The 21,941-nt window shown below is 37.4% G+C and overlaps 1 protein-coding gene and 1 pseudogene across 4 annotated transcripts in view; both read left to right on the forward strand.

Moving 5' to 3' along the window:
* The first annotated feature begins 2,198 nt into the window (after positions 1-2,198).
* On the forward strand, positions 2,199-3,201 carry LOC139477694 (uncharacterized; annotated as a pseudogene).
* Positions 3,202-11,012: 7,811 nt separating this feature from the next.
* Positions 11,013-21,941, forward strand: part of LOC139477703 (prolyl 3-hydroxylase 2-like) — an 84,791-nt gene continuing 73,862 nt past the window's right edge. For all 4 annotated transcript variants that reach the window (XM_071260083.1, XM_071260085.1, XM_071260084.1 and 1 more), the window contains exon 1: positions 11,013-11,517. In XM_071260083.1, coding sequence (XP_071116184.1) covers positions 11,032-11,517 — 486 coding nt within the window. In that variant the 5' untranslated portion in view covers positions 11,013-11,031. The remainder of the gene's footprint in view (positions 11,518-21,941) is intronic.

The raw sequence follows: 21,941 nt of genomic DNA on the forward strand, positions 1-21,941 counted from the left end.
CCGAAGAGACATGTATATCATGACAAAGCTGAGAACTTTGAGATTGGGGATAAAGTCCTTTTACACGAGGAACACAGCGAGGAAATGAGGAAAACTGACTTGATTGAACCAGACAGAATCTGATCCGTTTCGAAGAAGGGGTCTGCAAACTGAATGGATTGGATCAGACAGAATCTAATCAGTTTCGGAGAAGTGGGTCTGCAAACTGAATGGATTGGACCAAACAGAATCTAATCAGTTCGGAGAAGGGGGTCTGCAAACTGAATGGATTGGACCAAACAGAATCTGATCAGTATCGGAGAAGGGGGTCTGCAAACTGACTGGATTGGACCAGACAGAATCTAATCAGTTTCGAAAAAGGGGACGACCAAATGCACACCGGGACCAACCGAGTGGCCACTGTTCCAGTTATGGAGACTCGCTCTGTCACTTACGCACAGATTCTTCATCGTCGACGTGGTCGCTGGTGAGGTGATGGACCATGTCAGTCAGGTTTTGTAGGTAAAGTAATCACGCCATGTTGTGCAAGGTTCGTGACCATGGTACATGTACATACGTAAGGACACGTAAGGAGGTGTTAAAGGACATTTTGTGATAGCTCTGGGGACTAAGGGTCCTCCCCGGAGGGGGCTTATGGTGAGAGGGGATACGCCGAAGGTTTGCTGAATATATTAAACAGACAAAGGAGATGTAACTTCGGTGCACTTTGGAGTCATATTGAAACATTTAGATGTTTTGAATAAATGAAGTAATAAAGAAACTATTGAAGTGGTTTGCACAAAACAAGCATACCATAATGACACACATGTACCGGAATAATAAGCTTTTCCTTCAAGAGAGTTCATAAAAGTAATGTGTACTTGGATATCCTGTCCTACCCGACAGATACTAAAAATCCAATAGACAAACACGAAAAGTGTAGAAACCCAGCCACTTCGATCTATCTGCATAAGATCAGTTCCCGTGAAGATCCAGATTAGAATAGGTCTTTAGCAACCCATACTTGCCGTAAAAGGCGACTATGCTTGTCGTAAGAGGCGACTTACGGGCTCGCTGATTTGATTTGAGTTTTACAGACCGCCGTCATATAGCTGGAATATTGCTGAGTGTGGCGTTAAACTACAAACAAATTTTGAAGTAAATGTAACGAATGTGATTAAAAAGCCTTACGAAACGAAATAAACCCAAATGCATCTCCATTTGTAGTCGCCTTCAGTAAAGCTGGGTTTCAGTACACGCTGCCTGCACTATGACATATACACACCTTACATTAATTGTGGACTAGTCCAAAGAAGATTGTATGTTATTATTACTTTACTCTCTGTTGAAAAACATGTGAGTTATTTTGAAACATGTTGTTTTTTATATATTTCCTCTCAACACCCAGTAGATGCATGAAAGGGGAACTCTGTGCGTTTTCTGAAGTTCTTACTCTTTTGAAGAAAATAGTTGTGTTCATAGTCAGGCTATTGTTATCTAATGTTGTTGTTTCAATGCTCCGGAAAAAAATCGGAAATTGTGGGAAGAGAAGAAAGGTTTTCCAAACAAACGGAGGTGCATATGCTGTCTAAGTGTATGGTGATTCCGCAAATCAGTTATGGGGATAGATATTAGTATTTGGAGAGTTAGAATAAGACTTTTTTGTCCACGAGGTCGACGAGTCAGCGCTAGATACCCCGGTATAAAACTACTACTCTAAAAACAAACGTTTTCTAGAGACATGTTGAAGTGCTTGTTCCTAAACGCTAGTGTATATCTTACGTCACTGGTGCCTAATAATCACCACAGTTTGCCATACAACCAACACACACATGTGTATTCATAAATGCACACCCGTTTGTTCTTTTTCGCACCACATACAAGTTTTTAGTACAGACATGTTGAAGTGTTTGTTCCTGGACGCAAATGCATATTTTACGTCACTGGTGTAAAACAAGTTTGAGATACAAGATACACACACACGTATTTTTAAGTGTACATCCGTTTACAAAATTGCGTAAGTAGTATTGCAAAACTGAAGTGAAATTTTATTATATTAACTAGTGGAAAACACAATATCAGAGTTCACGCAGGTCTTGTTTGAATCTAGATTGGTATATAGGCCTACCTAGATTGTTGTTGTGTATATCCTTAATTTTCTAAACAACTGCAGGTTCACCTTCCGTCTTCAGTGAAGGCAGGTCTACTGTCATGTGGGTATGTCTCCCTTCACACAATATTTCCGATACAGAGAAGTCACTGTTTCTAATGACGATCTCTTGTCTGAAGAAGAATATTCTGTCAATCTCAAAGAACTTCAAGCTGAATGGGACAAGGCCAAACCAAGCAACACTCACATCAAGCTGCTTCTCCGGCACCTACGTCAGTACAGAAAAAGGTGGATGACTTCTCTACCAGACGGAACGATCCAGCCCATAATTGAGGCGTATCCCTGTGTCTCAGAAGGACAACATGTGAGTACTGAGAAGTGACAGAGGATAGGAACATGCTGTTGGTAGTCCACGATGTCTCCAAATATTATTATCAAAACACTGTACAGTTTCAGAGAACAATTGTAAACTTCATGTGCAAATGAAGGAATGGATTATATTCAATAGATTACCTGTAAAATGACTAGACTTTTGTCATTTCATACTCTGTTATTCATTCACAGGTGCTGTCGGAATTCTTTGCTAGGGTGTACCCAGAAAAGGAGGAGGAACAGGCCAGACAAGATGTCTGCCAGAAGGTGGAATGGCTCCTGCGGCATGTAGCGAATACAAAGAAGGCTAACGTGAGCACTCTTATTATCAGTTAAATAATGTCTTCTGAATAGCTTCACATATCAAAAGTACCATATATATGGAAAAGGCTGTGGCAGTCGAAAAAGGACGAGCTAAGAAGTCCAAGTCAATCATTAGTGTCCATAAGGTTCGTCTCTCAATCCCTCAAACAGTATGCTGAATAATAAGGTAGTCTGGGGCCTTGAGGATTTTTCTCCACATGTGGTTAAAGTATGCTGTGACCCCTTAAATTTTAGCTTTTAATGTTATGCTATATGGAAATGACCAACTGACTTTCATCCTTAGTTAAAGATCATATCATTTTTTTTAAATGCAGACGTTTTTACAATTTTATCAAAGCTTTTTATACCCAAACTTAAATCTAATGTTTAACTTTCAGGTTGATGGTGTGGCTTCTGTCAAAGAAGCATTTTTTTAATCCAAGGAATTCACCTCGCCACGCCTCATCATTGTCGTCAATAAGGACGACAACAGTTTCATGACAGCCTACATTGTGGTGGACAGGACGAAGATAGTTTGCCAAGCTGCATCTATCTTGGATGCAGCAGTTGTGCTACTGGAAGCGTATTATGTATTTGATCTGAGCTACCCAGACATATACACGCATGCGCTTGGATTGCTGCAGCAGTTTGTGGTGGGAGACGCCTACTGTGGACCTAAAGGAACAAAATGGTTCACTTTCGTGAAACGTCTCACCCAGGACTCACCCTAGTCTTACTGACTCAGTCATTGGTGTTTATCACTGAACATGTATTCTAACATAAACATGTATAAGTGTCTATAAAGTGTTGCAAGAGTATAAACATGTTTTTGTGTTTATTTATAAACGTCTCAATGTGCATTAAATTTTAAGCGGCCCTGTATCTACATAAACACGTATGTTTATATACACGTGAACGTGTCTATAAAGTGTTGCATCATCAGTGTTTATTTCTGTGTTTAAACAGAAACACTTGTTTTTAGAGTGCAGGGGGTACCCGGCTGGGACTTAGACTGTTGCTTTTGTCTATTACCCTTTTACTTGTCGCCGGAGATGTCGAGTCGAACCCCGGTCCCCTGAAACAACAACCTGAAGGTGTACAGACCAGACTTTCTTCTCGCAACGTCTCTGGTCAAGTAATTACCCCATCGAATTCTGACAGTGCATCCATTACCCTCATTGATCTCGCTATTACACTGACAACAATACCATCACAAATTGCTCGGCTCAATCAGAAAATAGACGATTTCATACAGGTCTAAGATGAAAGGTTATGCGATTTGGAAAAAGAAAATGACTTTTTTAAGAAGAAAGTGTTTGATTTGGAGACCAAGACGGATAATATGGAGGCCCAATCACGTGGAAATAATTTGATTTTTTCAAGGCATACCCGCCAAGAAAGGTGAGACTTGGGCAGAGAGTGAGAAGGCAGTTGGAGATTTTATGGCCTCAGCACTCCATCTTGACTCAGCTGATTCTATCAACATTGAAAGAGCACATGGATTACACTCAAAGTCAACAAACAGGCCCATAATAGTGAGCTTTTCTTTTTATAAGGATAAATCTCAGGTTTTCGATGTGGCAAGGAAAGAGTTAAAAATGAATAAGGACTTTAGAGTAGCTGATGATTTTACGCAGAGAGTTCGAAATATGCGATCAAAATTGTTTCCCTTCATGAAGCAGGCCAGAGACGATGGTAAAACTGCCTATCTGAGCTATGATAAGCTGGTGATCGAGGGATCTGTGTTTGTGTTGGATGAGGAAGAGGAGGGCCTCTGTAATGTGGGACAAAGACGTCCCTGGGTGTCACGCAGACAGCCTATCGCAGAAACAGCTTCAGTAGGGAGTGCTTATACCCAGGCCGAGAGAGACTAGGGATGCGGCCATGGCTACAGTCATAAATAGAGTACTACTAGTAAAAATCACCATGATGGGAAAAACGCTTGCTTTACATTCCTAGGTCATAGTTTTGTTGGTACTTCTGACAAGTGTACAAACATTACTACAAATGTTACCGGTACGTCAGGTACTGTTAATAATGTGATAGTTACAGTAGCAACAGATAGAGTACTTGACAGTACTACCAAGTCTCAGAACACAGAGTATCAATCTGACCCCAGTGTTTCAGCCAGGAATGGTCAAGCCGATGATGTACATGTGGACATCACAACTGGCATCTGTACTTGGAATATTCACGGCTTGAGATCAAAAGCTGAATGTTCTGATTTTACTTCATTTTGTAAAACGTTTGATATAATTTGTCTCTTGGAAACTATGATGATGCTATATCTTTGTTAAACAACAATTTCAGTAATTACAACATTTTCGAATGTAAGGCTAAGCGATCTGTAAACCGTTGTCGGTTCTCAGGTGGCATTTCCGTTTGTATTAAACATCACTTGTCACAATATTTTGAACGAGTTTCCTCCCTTTGGGATGACGCTCTGGTTTTCAGAATGAAGGATGAATTATCTCCCTTTCCAACATTTCTGGTTTACATCCACCCTGAGGATTCTCCTGTATATTCTTATGAGGAGGACAGTGGTGTAGACAAGTTAGAACGCCAGTTAATACATATTATCCATGATTATGGTGACTTGTGTAAATTCATCCTAAGTGGAGATTTTAATGCAAGGACTGGTCAGGAATTAGATTATTTGATAGATGATGAAATAGATTATCTACCTATTGATAACGAATAAACTTCCGATGAATTTTACCAACAACGATGTGTCAGTGATTTTCATATAAATAACTATGGTAGAGCCTTACTTGACCTGTGTAAGTTACTTGGGGTTCACATCGGTAATGGTAGGACAAAATCAGATAGTCCAGGCAATCTTACTTTCATTTCTCACACAGGAAGCAGTACTGTAGATTATTAAATTGTTTCATAGAGTTTATTTGAATCTATTACAGATATGTCAGTGGTTGAACGAACCAACTCAGAACACTTGCCTAGTGTCTGTCACTTCAAAGATTTTACTCCTTGTTCTTTTCAACAAAACGATAGTGTCAACGCTGCATCTGCCTCATTAACCCCTGTACCAAAATATAGACTTCCTCCTGATCCAGTTGTTTCCTACCACCTCCATCTCGGTAATACGTTAAGTGGAGAAATGTTTAATGAGTTTGCAGTTATTTTGATTGATAACCTTAACGCAGCAGTTACTAAGCTCATTATCAAGCGAGTGTCAGAATATGAAATCTAGAAAGTATTTATATCTCAACAACTTCAGAAATCATAAGTGTGATTTGAACCTGCACAAATATGTAACTGCAAAAGCAGAATTTAAAAAGATTTGTGAACGTAAGAAGAAACTGAATGACATAAAAGTGAATGAAGAAATTAAGTTAGCAGCGCATCATGAGATTGTAAAACGTTTTGGAAAATACTTAAAAAGTCGTTTCGTAAAAAATCACCAGACAGTTATATAACTCCTAATTTATGGCTTTCATATTTTCATAATTTATTGAATCCGATGTGCATGACGGCCAAAACAGAATTTGATCTATCAATATCTGATTTTTTAGATACTCATATGTGTGATGCATGTAATGATCTTCCATTCACGGAGGAATTGTTATCTGGTGAGATCACAGAACAAGAAGTGAGAGAAGCATTACAAAGTCTTAATAATGGTAAGGCGTCAGGCGTTGATGGAGTCCCACCAGAATTTTACAAAATATCAGGAGATTTTTTAATACCATATTTGTTGCTTTTATTCAATAAAATCCTTGATACGGGTATTTTCCCCGATGCACGGAATATTGGAATGATAATGTCTTTATACAAATCAGGAAATGTCAGTCAACCAAACAATTACAGAAGTATATCTCTTTTAAATGTCATGGGAAAACTATTTGCATTTATTATTGAAAAACGACTTAGAATTTGGCTTGAAATAAATGATATGACATCTGAAGCTCAAGCAGGGTATTCTACAGTTGACAATATCTTTGTTCTACAGTCACTTTGCTCCAAATATTTTATGTAAACCTAGAGGTCGTTTTTATTGCGCCTTTGTTGATTTCCGCAAAGCTTTTGATTACGTTGATAAAACCCTGCTGTACCTTTTGATCACTAGTAATGTCGTGGAAAACTGTCAATAGCTCTTAAGAATATGTATTCCTCATTCAACTCCTTGCTTTACTACTTCCAGTGGTGTTCGTCAAGGATGCATCTTCAGTCCAGTCTTATTCATCTTTTTTATAAACGAACTTGTTCTGAAATTTACAAAGAATGTCATCATGGTGTGTTTGTGACACAAGACATTATGCTACTGTTGTTCGCGGATGATGTTGCTCTGGTGGCCTACTATGTAGTAGGCTTGCAGAAACAGCTTAATGTATTGCAGTCCTTTTGTTTTAAGTGGGGTTTAGAAGTAAACCTTGACAAAACAAATGTTATTGTTTTTAGAAATGGTGGAATTGTATCGAAGCATGAAAATTGGATACATGGTGATAAACATTTAAAAGTTGCAAGTTATTATAAGTATTTAGGACTATTAATGTCCTCAAGATTAAATTGGTCCAAGGCTTGTAAGACATTAGCGCTACAGGCATCTAAGGCAATGTTTCCTATTTATAAATTATTCAAGGAAAATAAATATATCTCATTTTCAACAGCAAATTCGATATTTGATGGTAAAATTCTACCCATTTTGTTGTACGGCTCGGAAATATGGGGCATTAAATATTTTGAATCTATTGAGAAAGTTCACACTTTCTAGTATAAGCAGTTTTTATGCATTGGTAAATTTGCTTCAAATAAGGCAGTACTTGGTGAAACTGGTCGCTGTAGTATATACGTACATAGCCAGCTGCGTGTTGTTAAATATTGGATAAAATTATTAAAAATGGAAGCTCACAGGTACCCATTTCAATGTTACAAAATGCTAAAACAATTAGATGATGAAGGGAAAACGAATTGGGTGTCTGGTGTAAAAAGCATATTATTTGATACTGGATTTTCTTTTGTATGGATCTCACAAGACACCGGTAATGAAAACTATTTTTGCTCAAATTTAAACACAGATTATTAGACATATTTCAGCAAAACTGGCACCAACAAGTTTCCTCTTCACACTTTCTCAAGCATTATGCTGGTATTAAATCATTGTTTCAACCGGAAACATATTTAAGCATATTACAAGATAAAACTCAATTGAGAGCTATTTGTAAATTTAGAATATCTCTCTGTAACTTCCTTGACAATAAATATCGTAGAACCAAGGATAGTGATTTTGAAAATTATATATGTTCTAACTGTACCAACCAGGAGATTGAAGACGAGTTTCATGTTCTTTTTATATGTGAAAAATATAAAACGTTGAGATTAAAGTTTCTACCTAATTTAGATATTACACACAAAGACAAGCAATTGATGATCAATTTGTTGAATTCGAACAATGAAAAAGTTATTAAATCTTTAGCAATGTATTTGTAACATGTATTTAGACTCAGGTGACTATATTATACTATGATTAAGATCACGTTGATTTTTAACCACTAGGCTACCCGACCGCCCCCCAGTTATGGAAAAGGCTGAACAAGAATAAGAGGAAGTCCACAGTTAGTAAGATATATGAGTGAGTGAGTGAGTTTGGTTTTACGCCGCTTTTAGCAATATTCCAGCAATATCACGGCGGGGGAAACCAGAAATGGGCTTCACACATTGTACCCATGTCGGGAATCGAACCCGGGTCTTCGGCGTGACGAGCGAACGCTTTAACCACTAGGCTACCCGACCGCCCCAGTAATATATATCAATAAACATATATATTTAAAAAAAATAAAAATTAGTAAGTATTGTGTTTGATAAGTTAAGAGTTTTGAAAAAGAAATATAGGTGCGTTGATTCATTGTTCTCCTATTGTTATCTAATCTCCATGAGCAGCTGGTGAGCAAGCCAATTATGTAAAAGATTGAAACAAACAACAATTTTTCAAATGAAAGATAAACTGCCAGATGATGACCTTCCCGTACATTGGACAGTTACTATAGGACATAACAGAACTGTCCCAAGTGATCAAGACCCTGCAACTACTGGAGAAAACAGAACGAAACAAGCTGGCTCCGAACCTGCATGGCGCCCGACCCCCACCAGGAAAGATCTCCCGTGAACTGGAGCAACGTATCCGCAGACTCAGGGAACGTAGTAAGCCCGCTCCTTGATGCTGCTGGGTGACATGTATATGTGTGTGCGTGTGTGTGTGTGTGTGTGTGTTTGTATGTATGTATAATAAGATTATTTGGGGATCGAATCTTGTCATTCTGATCAAATGTCAATTATAAAGATTTTACATTGTGAGAAGTGTCAAATATGCGTTATCAATTTATATTATGTCATAATAAACTACTCGTCTAAAATTATTCCTTGTTTGTTGACAATGGCATTGCATGGATGAGTTCATTACGGTATAGGGGTGAAGGTTTTTGCACACGTATTGTCGCCCGCAGTTCCTCGGTGGATTGTAAACACGTGATAAAAACTCAAAGACGATGTATATCGCTAAGACAATGGATATTTCTTGAAATGCACACTTTGCAATTAATCAATATTTCGTGATTCTATTTTAAGTGGCGGGGACTACAATCCGAGCTTCAGCGTGTCTTTTAGTTAAATAGTGTAATTAACGCCGAGCGTAAATGTATAATACACCACGGTGGGTCATAACTCGGTCTTGTCGGTGAAAGGAAAAGAGACATTGGGGATACTAGTTGTGACATACTGTATGTGTTTGGTTATAAATACGGACATCGAGCATCTGTAAGTAGTATGATGTGTCGTCGGCGAGATTTGTTGCCTGATTCATAAATAACGGAAGTAGACATATCTTGAATATTCTATAAATTATTAATATTCTATCAATTTCAACATTTATTCCGCTTCCGATTTCCCGAGTTTACCCCAGAATGTTCTGTGTATGTTGGCCCGGAATTAAGTCCGTGATATGGGGCAATATGATTTGCAATATTGCACACATATATTTTTAACTATTAAAACGTGTCAATCAAACATCTATGGATTGGAGTAGATAAGTGGGGAAAATTACAGTCAGTCCTGCCAAATTACGTTAGAGAGTATATCTTCTTGTTGTGTGGGAGTAGTAAGGGTCAGGTAAAAGAGGGCTCTTTTGTATCAACGTGTACAGGAAACATGCCACGTTGACTTAGAAACCAATACCGGTTCCTCGCGGTTCCTATGTTATATCGCTCGTAGTTAATATGGTGATGCCACACCCTTTAGCAATTTCCGAGTTCCATTAATTTCAGAATTGTTTACCATACAATACAGCTTTTGTTTGATACTCGGCATTCTTTGGGAAATAGCAGCTGGTACAAATTCTAGAAATAGTAACAAAAACTTTGGGAGATCCCATGCCCCGGTGTTATAATAATTTGTTCCTTGTGGTTTCTGACATCGGTATGTGCATGTCACTCATTACGTTCTCACAATGTAGCTTGTTGCTTTGTGGATTGCTCATCCCACCTTCTCTCCCAGATCCTGTTCGGTTGTACATGGGCCAATATTGTGAACACGATGATGACGATGGACATGCCGACAAAACTGAAGAACTGTATATATGAACATATGTACTTATCTGTGAAAACAGGAAATACAATGTAAATACATCACATACATCCAATAACATGTAAATACATCAAATACAATGTAAATAAACCATATATATTAAAAATCGTTGTTATCGTTATCAAAATTAGAGGTGCCGTTTTCGCCCTACACATAGTAGCCGTTTTCGCCAGAGAAATCGGTGCACATTCAAAGCAAACGATTGAAAATTGAACCTGTGTATTTTAATCGCAGTAACTTTGATTGGAAAGCCACACGAATACCACTGAACAGAAATGAAGAGCATCTTGTGAAACGGCAGGGTGCACAACAGGTATGCATAAGGTTGGCTTATCCTCATCCCATTGAGATGATTATATAATTGACATTCTACAGTTTAACATGATATCCCACTCAGACACACACACTGGAATTGCAATTCCAAAAGCAACCCCTCCAAAAAAAACCCCCAAAAAACAAAACAACAACCCCCCCCCAAAAACAAAAACAAAAACACAAACTCCAAACAATTACCCATGTATGCTACGAGGCCGCTATGCCGAGGCGTAGCGCAATGTAGTATACAAACTCGCACAACAGACTTGCAGCTAAGTCTTGGTGGATCCTTTATTCGGTGGAAACACACGTGACTGTTCACCGGTTAGACGGTGAAGTTGCGGGAAGTTTCCAAAATGGCATCCCTTCGTGTCACGTACGCATCGGGGAAGGAGCGTCGTCTCAGCTGCAACATAAGTATGGCAAGGAAAATCATTTTTTTGATATTTTTGCCATTCATCCTAGCGACAGAGAAAACTGTGTATATCAAACCCAAGAAAACTTTTGCTACTCTGTACTCCACGGGTGTTGATGCCTACAATGACCAGACGTGGTTCTTGTGTGCGAGTTCCTTGGAAGACGCAATTAAAGATTACACGTTTTATAAAGATACTGTTATCGACTGTCGGATTCAGTGCAAAAAGAGTACAACGATTCGAGAAGTGACCCCAGAAATGGTGGAATTTTCTGTGTTTGAGAGAATAATAGAAAATTCCGATTGTATAAGAAGATGCAAAAGGCATAAGTTCGGTGACAGAATTTACCCAGACCCAAGGGATAGGATATTCTCTACATTCCAGAAGAGGAAACCATACGAATACTTGCAGTTTTGTTGGTTTCAGGTAATTATACATTTCTATATTTCTTTGGATATCTCCCCATTTCTTGTCACTAGAGATGTTTATCATGTTTATAATGCAGCTAGGGCTAGAAAGTCGCAGGTTTGCAATATTGTTACAAAATTTGGATAATAGTACTACTCTATTATGAAGGGTGGGTCACTACACTAGTGTAATCCAACAATATTGGTTTACACAGATTTCCTTAAGAGGATAATTTGTGTAACATTTAATCAATATTGTTGAAGATTACTGCTTTGTATCTCCAGGTTCACACAGGGTAGACTGGCCTTTTGTTTGTTTTGAATGGTGGTGGCATACAGAAGTTGGTTACATTTTATTGACTAATTTTTCGTGTTGCGTGGTGCACACCCTGTGTGTTATTTGTATAATATAGCATGATCATCACTGGTGATGTTTGTTTTCATGCTGTCAGGGCAAGAACAAGAAGTAAAGTAATTTGGAAACATTGATGAAGAAAAATGAAATGATCTTTGTCGTGGAATTAATAATGAAATGTAGGCATTTTCGTGGATTCACATCATTGGTGTTGACAACAAGTTTACACTTTTTTTACTTGTAACACAACTAGTAGCGTTGCTTATTCTAACGTGTGTTATCACCTATATAAACAAAAAGGTTATGTTGTAACAATTGATTGTCTTGCATAGAAGAAATCTACCAAGATTACTTAAAGAAATTTGAGTGGTTCTGTTAAGTGCCACATCAAATGAATGAAAATAAAAAGCATGTATCGTAATTACAACTGATAAAAGATATATGCATAATATTAGGCACTTGTCGTGTTTGAGGAGTTATTAATGTATCTGTGTGTCCTGTAAATCTGCTGCTATGGTAAGACACTTGTTCAATGTAACAAACTAATATTAAAAAAACAAACTAATTTAAAGGGGCACTGATCTAAAGCAATTCCCCGGGACTGGTTGTTGCCTTTGTTATTGTTTTTTCCCGTGAGTACCCGGATGATATAGCAGAAACCTAGACTAGTTCGCGACCTGTGCTGAGCAATTCGCAAGCGCATTTGTCACTTTTATTGATAGTATAAGGGCGTATGGTCACATTGATCAACAAAATGAAATACAGTTTTTGGAAAAAATAAGGAAATGTAGGTATCTTTGTGGGTAGCATTGGTCATGGTGACGAAATTTTGAAAAGTCACTTGCTTGGTAATTGTGCTATTTTCCTTTACACTATTTTGACTTGCAACACAAAGTAAATATTTCTCCTGAGCATTGCTTATTTTATCATGTTTATATTTTTACAGTCAAAATGTACAAAATTTTCACTAAGGAAATTTATTAAACGCCTCAATATTCAAATTGACTGAAAAATATGTCCATCTGTATTATGACAACGAATTCCAAACAATTTTATGTTTAAAATCATCACCAAGAGACTAAAAATGTTATGATGAAAAGTACATTTCCATATTCTTTGGCTTCTAATCCTACATAATAATCTATTGTGATCGTTAACACATTTTATAAATTGCCAGAGAGAATCACATTTTACAAATTGACTGTAATATATGCACGGTTACAAAGGAAAAGATTTGTGAAAACAACGTCTATCGCTCATTGAAGAACTTCCCAACCGAGACGTAGAGGAACAAGAATGAATCTGTCCATTGCTACAGCAAATGACGACAAATAAAATGCAAATATCATAATTACAACCTTCCAAATTTATGTGTATAATTTTAGGCAGCTTCCTTGTTCGAGGAATGAATCCGTGAATATTCACACAAAGGAACAATATCCCACAAGTCTGCAGCTGTACAAAGAAACTTACTGTCTCTGTAACGATCAAATATTTTTAAATATATATATCGTTTCAGGATATTATAACCCGTGTTCGTTTCTCAACTGATCACTAAGATTGTTTCAGGTGTTTCACATGGGTGTTAAGTCTCAAAGGTCGGCTGAGAAAGCCCATGTGACAACTATTTTCATAACGTCCACGGTTCCTAAAAAATCCATTGAGTTGGATAACGATAAGCAATCAATCAACGTGTTATCTGTTAACCCTTTGAACGAAGTATGTTGTTTTTACATCGGCACTTCGCGCCATGATATGAGTGTATTTCCTTTCTTTTAGTAAACCTAGACATGTAAACACTCGCTTTTGACATATCCATTGTGCAAGATAACAGTGATTAATCAATCAATGTATTTTCTTTTAATCCTTTGATGACTACGAACGATCCGTTGATTTACAAAAAGGTAAATCAACTGATCATTCATCTCAACACAACACACATTTCACCTCACTTCAAATCTTGATTTCGATTGAATAATTACCCTATACAAAATAAATGCCAAATGGGAACCTTTGTCAGGTGTTCTGAGTGGTGCTACCACTAATTGTACCTGTAATAAATTCATTGCCTGAGCATCAAGTGAATGACGACAAATACACACGTGTAGGGTTACACCAGAAAACGTGGATGACAGTACAAGGGATGACAAAGGAGTAATAATTGTATTATCAACGCAGTCAGAAATCCGAAAATACTTTCACTGCATGGATACTTTTTTTTCATCATTAAACTATAAAAATCAGGGGGATTTCCAAATGACGACATCCGATGAGCTATGCCATTCTTTTTGTCTGTTTGTCTAGGCTGAAGAAATTAATTAACATGAGCCCTTTGTCGAAATCTTTATAGATCATGGTTAACCAATCAGTGTTCAAAAATGAGTAAAACACATATTGCCCCCGAGTGTATTTAGCTGTCCTTGCAGACGGTAGCCCAGTCTTTTGTCACGCTCAGTTGCGTTGCGTAGCATTCGGGAACTCACAGGAAAAAACAATAACAAAGGCAACAACCAGTCCCGGGGAATTGCTTTAGATCAGTGTCCCTTTAAATTAGTTTGGTTTTTTAACATTAGTTTGTTACATTGAACAAGTGTCTTACCATAGCAGCAGATATGAAAAATTAGACATTATGGCTTGTGCCTTTTCTCAACTGGTCAGACAAGTTGTTTGTCTTGAATGTTTCAGACAGTGTCAAGTCTGATTGGTCAACTGAGATAGCACATGTTTATCGTACAATAAAACACTGCTGGAAGAATAAACCATGAGGGGCACAAAGAGAAAAAACATTGGGTGACATGGAAGACTCTAACTGTATATTAAACTTAGTTAAAATGAGAATGATATGTTTTGGGGCAAAAAGACTCTCTGGGAAATCATCTAAATTAACCTTCCTTGTTTACAAGTTATTGTTTAAAAGACAACCTACTTGGAAAGAGTAAACAAATAGATTACATATATCAAACGTTTTTTATATTCAGTTTGTGTCTGATACAAGTTTACAATAACCATGCAATGGAAAAACAGGGTTTTATTTAATGGTCTCAAAGTTGCCACACACATGTATATTTTGAATGTTATCGGTCTGTACACAGGATAGATAGATATCAAGGTATGAATTACAGAATTGGAGTCCCAATCAGTGTCCGTCACCTTATCTTCCACACAATCAGAACCTGATTTCACTGCAGGAATCTCTACTCTTTTCCCCCTCCGAACATCAGCAGTATTTTCCAGTAACAGGATCCGACACACCTCCACCATTCTGTTCATGTTGGAAGAAATGAATTATCATGCACACTTTGTAATATCGAAATCTTCACAGATCATGCGGTAACCAATAATTGTTCAGGCATTGAGTCAAAGTCTGTTTCCACTGTTCACATATGTCCTTGCACACTATCCCAGTCTCGTCATGCACAGTTGCCTCAACCAGCAAATCAACTCATGCAGCTGAATAAGGAGACTTAACATATAGTCCCACAAATAAAGTTTCCTTATTTAAAAATATATATCTACCAAATAAAAAGTAACATGCAACTGGAGCACCAGCTTCCCGAGGCTGGAATTAGGAGTTATATTTCAGCTGGACAAGCGAGTCTATGCATAGTCCAATCAAAATGGCGTAACGAAATCGACCGTCGGTTTGTCATCTGCTGTGCACATTTCGGTCGATTGCAGGATTTGCAAAAGATGTGTGCCGTCTTCACTGTGTCAAGTAGCATTGTGAGGATAATGAGGTACATTGATGATGCAAGGTATTTATGTACAGTTGAACACACCTTTCACTCAAATTCACAAGATGTTTCTCAGTAATTAATCCTTGATCAATCAGTGTCAACTCAGTTTATTGCCTATTACAGTGATTGACCGATTGGACTATCATGTAGGTACGATGTATTTACAGCAATCAGCACAAACAAAGCTTGTCAGTGTAGATAATCTTCATTGTGTTACAACTGCAGACAGAAACTGCTCAGTCCTAACTGTTGATCATGTCCGGTCAAAATTTAAGAATGTCCGGACAATACTTTTTAAAATGTCCGGACAGAAAAATTTAAATGTCCGGTAAGCAATATCTTAAACCGGACATTTGAGATTCACAATCGGACATGTCCGGCGCATATGACGGTTTCCGGACCCCTGGTGTCAACAGATATTTTCCAAATCTCTTAATGTTTTTAATCATGTTAATCAAGGTGGTCACATCATTTGATGCACTTCTCAAAGTAAGACCCGTTTTATTACAATATAGATTTTGATTATCGATAGATCGTCTTGACTGGGAACAGCTATTTTGTTTGAAGCAAATGCAAGTGATATGATAGATGGAATTTGATTGGTCAGTAGGAGGGACAAAGGAGGGAAATAACTCAGTTAACAGTCCCGTCCATCTCCCTCGTGATCAGTCATTAATGGGGCAGTATGTTGCCGGTTCTGTGTGTTTTTAAATCATGCAAGAAATATTTTTCGAGTGTGATGTTACACCTATAGTTCATGCCCGATTCAATTCTCAAACCAAAATACACAAATGGTGTTCAGAGTAGACTCGCTTCAGTCATGATTTTTTTTAGAGACAAATTGAAGAGAAAAATGTGTGTTTTTCTTATGGAAGAGGTATAAGATACCAATTGTCAGTTTGATTAGATTAGAAGCCAGTATTTATCAAAGCCAAGATTACAATATAAGTATGCCTCGGTCGTATGAAGCCAGTTACCCTCTTACTCAGAGTTCCATGCTGCCAGTCTAGTACCTCTGTCACATTGTCACATCTCAGATAGTCCATTCAAGTGTTTTTCATCTGTTTCATTTTGAGTCTACACATTTAGATAATAATATGTGGTAAACTTTCATTGAGAAAAGTTTGCATTAGACCTGTCTGTGTCAGAATAAGTGAGTTTGTTTACAAACAAGATAAAAGTCTGGTCACACGATAAGCCTACACACTGGAGCAGAAAACTTCTCTCGCAGAGTAATGTGAGCAGAATCGAGTAAGCTTTGGGGGTATAGGCTATTTACAAACAATGCTTCAGAACGGTTGACATACTGTCCCAATTTGATCATTATTTTCTTCAGAAACTTTACATATTGAATGATCCCATAAGCATCTTTTGTTTGTTTTTCTTTACTGGGGCCACGGGTGGCCCAGTTGCATCCCTTGAGCACACCAGAAACCTAAGATTGTGATTTCGAATCCCAGTTTGCCCCCATTATGTTTCTGGTAGTGCCAGCACCATACCCATGCTCGTGGGTTTCATCGAAGTGGTAAACGTCGCAGACCTGCATCATTTCTACCTTTCTTCCCACGTTAAGCTAACACGTTGTGATATTATTGGAATACTGTTCAAAGCAGTGTTAAACACAACTCACTCACTCTCTCTTCTTTACGCTCTGTTCAGATATATTATTCCAGAAGAATTCAACTATGACACAAGGATCTGTAATGTCTTATCGTCTGATAACTTGGCTCACTCTAAAGATATGAAGGTGGAAGAAATGCCAAATTTCTGTGCCCATCTAAATAAGAGTGGTGCATGAATTGATGATCAACATGATTAAACTACAAGATTGACAAAACCGACTTAACTAGCTCTGATCGCATGACAAAATTGTCAAATATGTTTTGAAGAACAAAATTATCCCCAACACTGTATATGCTGATATTCATTTTGCTTTAGTCTTGCAAGAGAGATTACTGACTTTCCTGTACAGCCAAAATGCCATTTCCACCAGATGCCCAGGATCTGACCACTTGATCATGCTGATTGGGTCAGGGTGTGACCCCTGCTGTGTTGCATGCTGGTTAGACAAAAGGACGAAGGGCTTGGTTCAAACTTTCCACTTCTGTCATATTTCTTCTATACACTGTTACAGTGTTTATTGAAAAGGGTGTTAGATTTTGATGGTTGTAATTTAAAAAAAGTGTAAGTGGTCACAGGTCAATAGTGGGTTAGGGGTATTGTAACCTGACAAGTGGACAGGAGATGAGTTTGAAGGCTGATGGTATATCTGGCTGAAGGAGTCATAGGCACGGTTTCAATATATATGTACCCTAGATATGTTTCAGTATACAGAAATGTACCCTAGCCCAAATCAGAATAATTGGACTGTACCCGGTACCCTAGGAAGGGGATGGGTCCATATTCCTGACCCCAAAACCAAACCAGGTTCATGCTGTAGATCCCTTTGACCTGATTAGGCAACAACATTTTTTTTATTTCATGGTTTATGGATTTCAAACTCATTTTAAAAGTGAGATAGACCAATTTAAAAAAAAAGTTTTAAAGATTTTTTACCTGAATTTTTTCCTAAAAAGTTAGGTAGGTATAATAAAAATATTCTGGAGTAACAAAATTAAAACAACTAAATTTTTCAAGAACATTTTATCATATCCCTGGCACTCAGCTTGTGCACAAATGGCAATATAACAATATTCAGGTCATGGGTGGAATTGCATGATAGATGCTGCTATTCAACACCAGCCAACCAGAAGATTACTGCTGTGACACCAAGTTCCCAGAGACTCTTGTGTGATAGATGAAGCCAACATTTATCAAGGAAATTATCTGCTTGTAAAACATCTTTGCAACTACATGTTTGGCTATACACTATTTGAAAGGTCTAATTAATCCTGTTGTTTATAAATATTTTCGGCAAATATAAGATTTCATAAAACCCAAATACCTATTTATTTTTTATTTTTCCTTAGTCGAACATTATTTTAAAAAGAATTACAAATAATATCTGTCATCAGCCATTTCCCGATGATAGTGACTGTCCGTTCACTAACATGATACCTCTGTTTTTGAAGCTTCGTATGAATAACACATGCCATGTCAGTATACATTTTTTCGCTGACATAATCTGCTACAAGGTTTGTGATTGGTCAAATTTAAGCCTGTGACCTAAGGCAGCCAATCTATTCTAATCACAGCAACTGCACTGTCCATGTGTATGATCATTCTCAGACGAAAGGTTTGGGTTAAATCACGTTATTATGAATGTTTTAAGTATGAAATTGAGATCTATATTAAAAATATGGAACTTCATGGATGCATGGTGCTAGGTTACGAGCTGTGACAAAGATTTCTTATGCATATATTTTGGCATTAAAGACATCGTGTCCGAGCCAAGAAATCAAGGCGACGAAAGCCGAGATGTCATTTGACTTGCATTCCACGCGATCTCAAGAAAACATGGTAATAATAACTAAGATGTCAGTTTGGCAACTTTTAGATATATTTTTGTTGGTTTCATTGCTTTATATGATATATTTAAAGATTTGCTTGAAACGTCTTTATTTTGCTGTTTGACATGTTCGATGAGGACCCGTTGTCAAAGTGTGTCTGAGAATTTTATTTTCAATAACATTGCGGGAAATAGTAAATAATTTTTTAATCTATTGATAAAAAATGATAAAATCAAGTGAAATAAGTATTTCAGACATTGTGAAATGTGATAGATTTAATAAATGAATGATATGACAAGTAGGTTAATAGAATTATAAACTATTTTGATGTGACTTGGACGGTCTACTCTGCGGTGTCTGGTTACTTGTGGCTTCTTGGCCGGTGTACCGGCCAACAGTGTTGAAAGAGTTAAACTGGTCACCACTGCGCTTTGCGTTGACAAGCTTTGATGGTATTAGAGAAGGATCCCAGTGAGAAATATCAGAGTGACTTCCCTTTGCTTTACGCTCGACAAGGAAATGAAATCTTTTTTTGTTTGAACTTTTTGACGAAAAGATCGGCAGTAATAGAAAAAGGGTAATTTTCATTTTTATGTTTTTTTTAACATTTGGACTTTGAAAGAGCAGGGCATCTATAAACCAAGAAATAAAAAAAATGTCGCCTTACTAGTGTGTGCTGGATAACGCTGTGCATTGCAAAAGATTGGAGTACTGTACGTATGTCACTGTGTTTGTTCTATTTTATATAGCATGCTGGAATGCATCGCGTACAACAGTATCACTGTTATAATCCAGAAACTGAAGAAAATCTTCAATGTTCAGAGTCAAAGACTGAAAGAATCGGTTAAGCTCACTGCGGAATGGACTCATCTGAGGCAACCGTTTTGTATTCTGATTTTACCTAGGGTACATTTCAGTATACAGAAAAGTACCTGGGGTGCATATCTGTAGTATCCTTGCTGACAATGTCCCCTATAGCATCAATATGCCTGACTTTGACCTTATGACAGAAGACACTGCCACTTGAGTTCTGTAACTATGCTTTTATCATGATCACACATAACTGTATGTTGCCAATATATCTGCTGATCTGCCTACATGACCAAGAAACTGAGTCAGTTATAGCCCTGAAGGGGTTGTTGTCCACACAGATACTACACATATGTACCCCAGGTACTTTTCTGTATGCAGAAATGTACCCTAACCAAAATCAGAATACAGAATGGTACCCTGGGATAAGTCTTTTTATCTCAAATTCGTGTTTGCAGGCAAATTTTTATGTATTTATATAGTGAGATGGTCAGGACGGGGTTGAGGTATCAGTACTTTCAAGATAAAGGTTCCTTTGAGGTAACAGGGTTCGACTGTACATGCTGTATGCAGGAATGTTTTGTCAGGGGAAAAGAATTTCTTCTTGTGCACATTATTGGATGTAGAGTACCAATCGGCAATGAGCTTATCGGCCAAATTTGATACCACTGACAGGTATCATCAGCTGATCATGCATCATTGATCTACTTGCAATAACTATTTTGTGCCAAACCTATATGCCACTCACGATATAAGTAAATATGCTTTAGTTTATTAAATAAGCTACAAAAGAGATAATCAGCCAGACTATGGACCCTGCCTGTTTTAAAAGTTGAATGTCTTGGATGGTCGAGCAGGTTTACATTATACCATTATACATCAATACAATAATTGCTTAATTCTTCCTGTTTTGCTGAATGATAATTTAGAGTTTTAAAAATGTTATACAGTAGAACACGGATATAACGAACACGGATATAGCGAACAAACGGATACAACGAACTGTTAAAAAGTCCCCGATTGATCTCCTATATACATGATATAATATCATATAAAATTTGCGTACATAACAAACTCTCTACAGCGAAATTAAGGGATACAGCGAACTGATATCTGATCACTGACAAGCCCATCTATCACGAATTAGTGACATGTATAGCGAGCTGAGAAATCTCACTCACTGTCAAGTGTCACTGACAATTGGCTGTGCGTAATCAGCGGCGAATCAACACAATGGCGGCAAATCAATAGGCGGTGACGGATCAACCTTGTTAAATTTGCATTGTGTTAATCTTACCTGTACATGATATATTGTCTGTAAAATATTATGTCTGTCATTGGAAAATCTGTGTTTTGTCTTATCCAAGATGGCAGACGTTTCCAAGCGAAAACGTGTATAACGAACAACGAATATAACAAACTGATTTCTCTGGTCCCTTGTAGTTCGTTATATCCATGTTCTACTGTATGTGACATTGCTATCAAATGAAAAGTTTTGTCTATTATCATAACTAATTCACATCCCTGGAAGGTATCAAAAGCATTCAAAGAATAGAGGGAATCATTCGGTTAAGTAATCAATCATAAAGTAAGTTATTGTCACAAGCTTTAGGATCACCTTCTTTTAGTATAATGAGATATGTGTGATATTAATATAATTTTATGATTGTTGCCCATATTTCAAATGGTGGAGGAAATCAATGACTGTCTTCTTGTTTTATTTACATTCATTTCTAGTCGTGATGTAGTGAAACTGAAGTATATTGAAACCATAAAAAGAATTATGTTGAAATTAAATAAAGAGAAAGTAAACTGATTTAAGCATGACTGTTATTTATATTTTATATGAATCTAGCAACTCTAGTCTTGTCAGACACTACTAATTTCTTTCTAAAGTTGTAAGAACAAGTGATACTCTATTCAAGTTTGCTAATAAATAATGCAAAGTTTCTTCAAGTAGAATGAAACATTATTTGCACGGTCTGTTAACGTGTGAAGAGTCTACTCAGTGTTTTCTTGTTGCGAATATTATGCTATTAGCAAGGTTAGTGAACATTATGCCCAACTTCTGACTACATCATATTTGCATGAA

The sequence above is a fragment of the Haliotis cracherodii genome, unplaced genomic scaffold (assembly GCF_022045235.1).
Source record: "Haliotis cracherodii isolate W230 unplaced genomic scaffold, xgHalCrac1.p SCAF_34, whole genome shotgun sequence".
NCBI lineage: Eukaryota > Metazoa > Mollusca > Gastropoda > Lepetellida > Haliotidae > Haliotis > Haliotis cracherodii.